Source organism: Sinocyclocheilus grahami, unplaced genomic scaffold, assembly GCF_001515645.1.
Source record: "Sinocyclocheilus grahami isolate Dianchi unplaced genomic scaffold, SAMN03320097.WGS_v1.1 scaffold794.1, whole genome shotgun sequence".
In the NCBI taxonomy this organism is placed as follows: Eukaryota; Metazoa; Chordata; class Actinopteri; order Cypriniformes; family Cyprinidae; genus Sinocyclocheilus; species Sinocyclocheilus grahami.
This window is the reverse complement of record NW_015505973.1, coordinates 576,914-581,825: the sequence shown is the minus strand read 5'-3', so window position 1 is coordinate 581,825 and position 4,912 is coordinate 576,914. Positions and strand designations below refer to the sequence as shown.

Sequence of the window (4,912 nt, the reverse complement as noted above, 5' to 3'; positions counted from 1 at the left end):
AAAAATTTGCCACTGACGATTCAAACGCGAGTTTTGGGCAGTGTAGAGTAGCGCTTGTTGTTTGTCGTTTCTCCGATCACAAATGCAGACATGGTTTTATGTTTACGCGGCGCGATGCAACGCAACTCGTAAAAAGACAGTATAAGTCATTATAATCCGTAATTATGTCCCCACTGGATGCAACGAATGCCTCGTTTATAATGGGTTTTAATTTTTTTGTCTCGTCCCCCCGGCTGGGACACGGCATCACAGTATAGTAAGGGGCGTAACATTTCCGTCACACGCTTGAGGTATTCATCATATGACCCCTTTAAGACTTTTTCTTTGAGTATGAAAACAACAGATCTTTGACACTTTATACTATATCACTATACCATGTGACAATGTTATTTATTATATTATTTTGTTATGAAATTGAGTATGACAGTTGTGCTAAAACATAGTAAAAGCTGTAACACAAAACACTTACTAGCTAAAGTATATATTACATATTAACCTTAGTTCTAGGTAGATTTCCATTATGTTGAGGCAGAAAGACCGAATTATTTAATTTACTTAAAATTATGTTTTACAGAAAATGTATGTTCTTATATTTTTATTATATAGTAAGCATTGTATTTAAAACCCTCATCCGTCCCTCAGGTCATTTTGACCCAAAAAGTTTTTTCAAAAAAATTCAAAAAATCGTGTGTTGATCGTACCGGTCCAAGATTTCTTTACTTCTGTCACACTTGCACCGGGAATACACACAAAACAATTTTTTTTCAATGAGTTTAAATAGGTGCAATAAAAAAAGTAACAAAAGTGTCCCAATTTTAGGTCCTTTTGACCCGCATAGGAATGAATGGAATTTACGAGAAAACTGCATTTTTCATTACATTAGATTTTTTTTGATATACAAAATCTGAGACAATCCAGTAAAATTTTATACCCAAATGAAGGCCTGCGACTACAGAATATCCCCAATGCAGAAAAAACTCACATACACACACACACTCTCATAGAACACATTGTAATATTTTTCATGTTTCTGCTGGGATATTACTGTCATTTTTTTAAAACTAAACACAGTTAGATTTGAGTGATGTGGTGGAGACCAATGAGTGTATATCATATTTATATTTAAAAAAATATATTATATATTTATTTCATATTTATGAAATTGTATGAATATACATATGGTTAGGTTATACTTCAGTTAGAATTATTATTATTAATAATTATTATTATTTTTTTTTTACAAAATATGGATTTTGTAATATTTCAATATATATTTTAATCCATAAACAACCAAATTGAAGCCTCGAGATTATCTCATTTCTCATGTTTCACTTGGTTTGCTCATTTAAAAATCTCCATAGGGTTCTATAGGCCCCTCTAGTGGCTGTAAACATAAAATGCAATTTTATGTAATTTTTCCCCACCAGATGGCATCAGAAACACTCAGTGAATCAATTCCAAGGCCATCTGTTGGTTTTTGATGAAACAGGACTGAAATAGTGTCTTTCTTTGCTTTTTTTTTGGGCCTTCGGGGTCATTTTGACCCGCGAGGGACACTTTTGTTATAGGTTCGGGAGGGACGGATGAGGGTTAAGCAATAAAGTGCTTAATTAATGCTGAATTATGAATATAGGCATGGCTAAAAGTGTTGTAAATGTTCCCCATTATAGATGGGCTTTTATCTTATTTCTTAATTATAACAAATTGTTCTGGTTCCTTGACTCTTGATAGATTAAAACAACATTCCAACCACCCTAAAAACATGCTTGAACCCAAAAGGTAAAACCTTGGTATTGGTACACATATAACATCGCTATATCCTATAGTTTACATTAACTAGATATCAGCAGTGTTAAATGACATGTGATGTGTTGCAGGTACATGAGAGAGATGATGGGGATGAATTGAGGATTTGTAAAGTAGTATGATATATATATATATATATATATATATATATATAAAAACCACTGCAACACCCCCACATGACAAGTTATCAGATGCAAGTCGGTAATCATTTCTGTCATATTCTCGATTATTTTTTTGGTTGGAACCGTGGGGAACTGTCTTGTGCTCGCGGTTATCATTCGCAACGGCCAGATGAATTCAAAGAGCACCAACCTGTTCATCCTGAACCTCGGGCTGGCGGACCTCTGCTTCATCGTCTTCTGCGTGCCTCTCCAGGCTACCATCTACACCATGGACGAGTGGGTATTTGGACAGTTTGTGTGCAAAGCTGTGCACTTTATCATCTACCTGACCATGTACGCAAGCATCTTTACGCTGGCAGCGGTGTCTCTGGACAGGTGCGTTTCTGGTGCGCACAATCAGCGCGCGCTTTTCTTTCCAGTTCAGTGAAACACATAGGCTAATTGATGAGATTATATTAGCGACAATAATATGCAATAACTGTAAACAAGGAAAATAATAGCAAATGCATGGAACTTAGACAGAGAGCAAAGCAGAAAGAAACTTTAACTGCTACCATATTGTCTTCGGCGCTGTGTAATTCAAATAATTTAAGTATTTTTCATTCTCTTATTTTGGTATTGTTTTGCAATTATAACAATGTATTAAACAATTGCAATTGCTACTTGAGAAGTGTGTCAAAACAACTAAAACCCTTCACTAGCATGTAGTGCATTTTTTAAATATATGTATACTGTATATATACAAGCAGGGGCTAATGTTAACCAGCCAAACCAAACCCTGTTTTATTCCACATAGAGAGAGAGATTTAAAGAATTGCCATTAAGCATACTGTATTATATGCATGTATTTTGACAAATAAATGCCAGCTAAACCTCTTGGCAACCAAATAGCAATGCTCTGGCAACAAGGTGGTGAGTTTTGCATGAGAAGGCACCACTCACATTTTCTTAAGAATGAAATGAAATGAGTTTCTTAGCTACACTAAGTGCCATAAGATGTGGCACTAACCTGCTCAGATTACATTTTTAGGTTTCGATGGTTGCATCCAAATTCACATACTGAGTAGGACATTATTTTGAACAAGTAATTACTTATCGACCATTTAAAAAAAAAGTATGTTCTATATAGTATGAATGCGTGTATGTTCATGTTGTCATTGTCCTGTGATTACTGCTACAGTTGCTCACTTTACTGCCATTCATAAATCCTCTCCTGTGGCTTCATGGGACAGGAAAGTGCCCACCAGATACACACTTCAGAATATCACCTGCATATCAGTGCCGTGAACCACATTTATCCTCCCCAAGCACACTAGTTACATAGTGTAACTTTAATACTTTGTAATTATTATTGAGGTATTATGTTTGCATTTTCCCAACAGATATCTCGCCATTCGGTATCCTCTGCGCTCAAGAGAGACCAGAACTCCCCGTAATGCTCTGACATCCATCAGCCTTGTTTGGGCTCTATCGCTGTTCTTCTCCAGCCCTTATCTCAGCTACTACCAGCAGATGGATCTAGACGGGACCACCGTTTGCATCCCGGCGTGGAACACCCATGATCGTCGAGCCATGGATGTCTGCACCTTCATATTCGGCTACCTGATACCAGTCCTCATTCTCGGCATCACGTATGCCCGCACCATACGCTACCTCTGGACCTCCGTGGACCCCATGCAGGACATGTCGGAGTCCCGCAAGGCCAAGCGCAAGGTGACCAAGATGATAATCATCGTGGCTGCGCTCTTCTTTTTATGTTGGCTGCCACATCACCTGGTTATCTTGTGCATGTGGTTCGGCCACTTCCCGCTCAACCACACAACCTACGTCCTCCGCATTCTCTCTCACCTGGTGGCGTACACCAACTCCTGCCTGAACCCCATCGTCTACGCCCTGGTGTCTAAACATTTTCGAAAGGGCTTCAAGAAGGTGTTTGGCTGTGCATTTCGTAATCGGGTCATAAACCGGATCCACACTGTGCAGCCGGCGCAGACAGTGAGCCTGATGGAAGCTGCCTCATGCGAAGGATCCAATCATAACGATGGGTCAAACCGGGGTCGCCTCTGGAGCAAAAGTAGCAGGAAGATGATGACGAGTGCCTTCATGACATTTAATGCGACATAATCCACTTACACTTTCACCTACTGTCAAATCAGAGCTCACCAAAGTATAAAACTCTTCTGTTCCGGTGGCTTTTAACAGCATTTGAGCTGTGATTACATAAAAGTTATCATATAGGAGCAAATTGTCAGGTAGAGAGGAAGCAGTGCTTTTTGTGTTCTTGGTGAGGACAGTGACCGATGTTTAAAATGAAAATCTCTTGCGTCTGTGTTTTGTCAGTGTTGGCAGCTTTGTCACTGTGCAGTGGTGGCTGTGTGCTTTCTGACTGTGAATCACGGTAGGGTTTTCCGGAGGTACGAACAGATTGAATTATCAGAGGACAGTTGTTCGGTTCAAACATTCACACGGTGAACTTTTATGACAATTTGATCATATTTTTTAGAATTTATGTTCTCGGCTCCTTTAGGGTAACCGCCTACAGGATCTGATGTTTGGGTCAGTGACATATAAGAGTGTCTGTAATGTAGAGAAATCTTTTAAAAACCTAGTTTAAAGCACACATGATCGTATGGTTTTGTAAAACATGTTTTCTTGTGTGTGTGTGTGTGTGGGTTTTTTATTTTATTTATTTTTGCCCGTTTTATATATGTTGGCTGCATCATGTGGTTTTGTTGGTATATCAAATATTTTAATATCAAATATCCCCATATAGGCAGTGAAACAGTTTTAGTAAAATATTAATAATAAATAACAGAAATAAAAGATTAAGATTTTCTCCCAAAATATTAAAAATAATTTTAATTCATAAATTAAAAACATGCTTTTAATTGGAGAGTTAGACCTAAAAGTTTGGGGTCGATAATATATATATATATATATATATATATATATATATATATATATATATATATATATATATATAT

The 4,912-nt window shown here is 37.5% G+C and overlaps 1 protein-coding gene across 1 annotated transcript; it reads left to right on the top strand.

The window, feature by feature from the left end:
- Nucleotides 1-1,762: 1,762 nt before the first annotated feature.
- Nucleotides 1,763-4,052, top strand: LOC107561814 (galanin receptor type 2-like). Its single transcript, XM_016246310.1, has 3 exons — nt 1,763-1,779; nt 1,998-2,303; nt 3,311-4,052. Exons 1-3 carry the CDS (start codon nt 1,763-1,765, stop codon nt 4,050-4,052), a joined length of 1,065 nt encoding a protein of 354 aa, XP_016101796.1.
- Nucleotides 4,053-4,912: the final 860 nt, after the last annotated feature.

What these genes read in the sequence shown, in the direction of transcription:
- LOC107561814 (XM_016246310.1), top strand. An exon ending in GCAGCGGTGTCTCTGGACAG is followed by an intron (nt 2,304 to 3,310) that starts GTGCGTTTCTGG and finishes TTTTCCCAACAG; the next exon opens with ATATCTCGCCATTCGGTATC.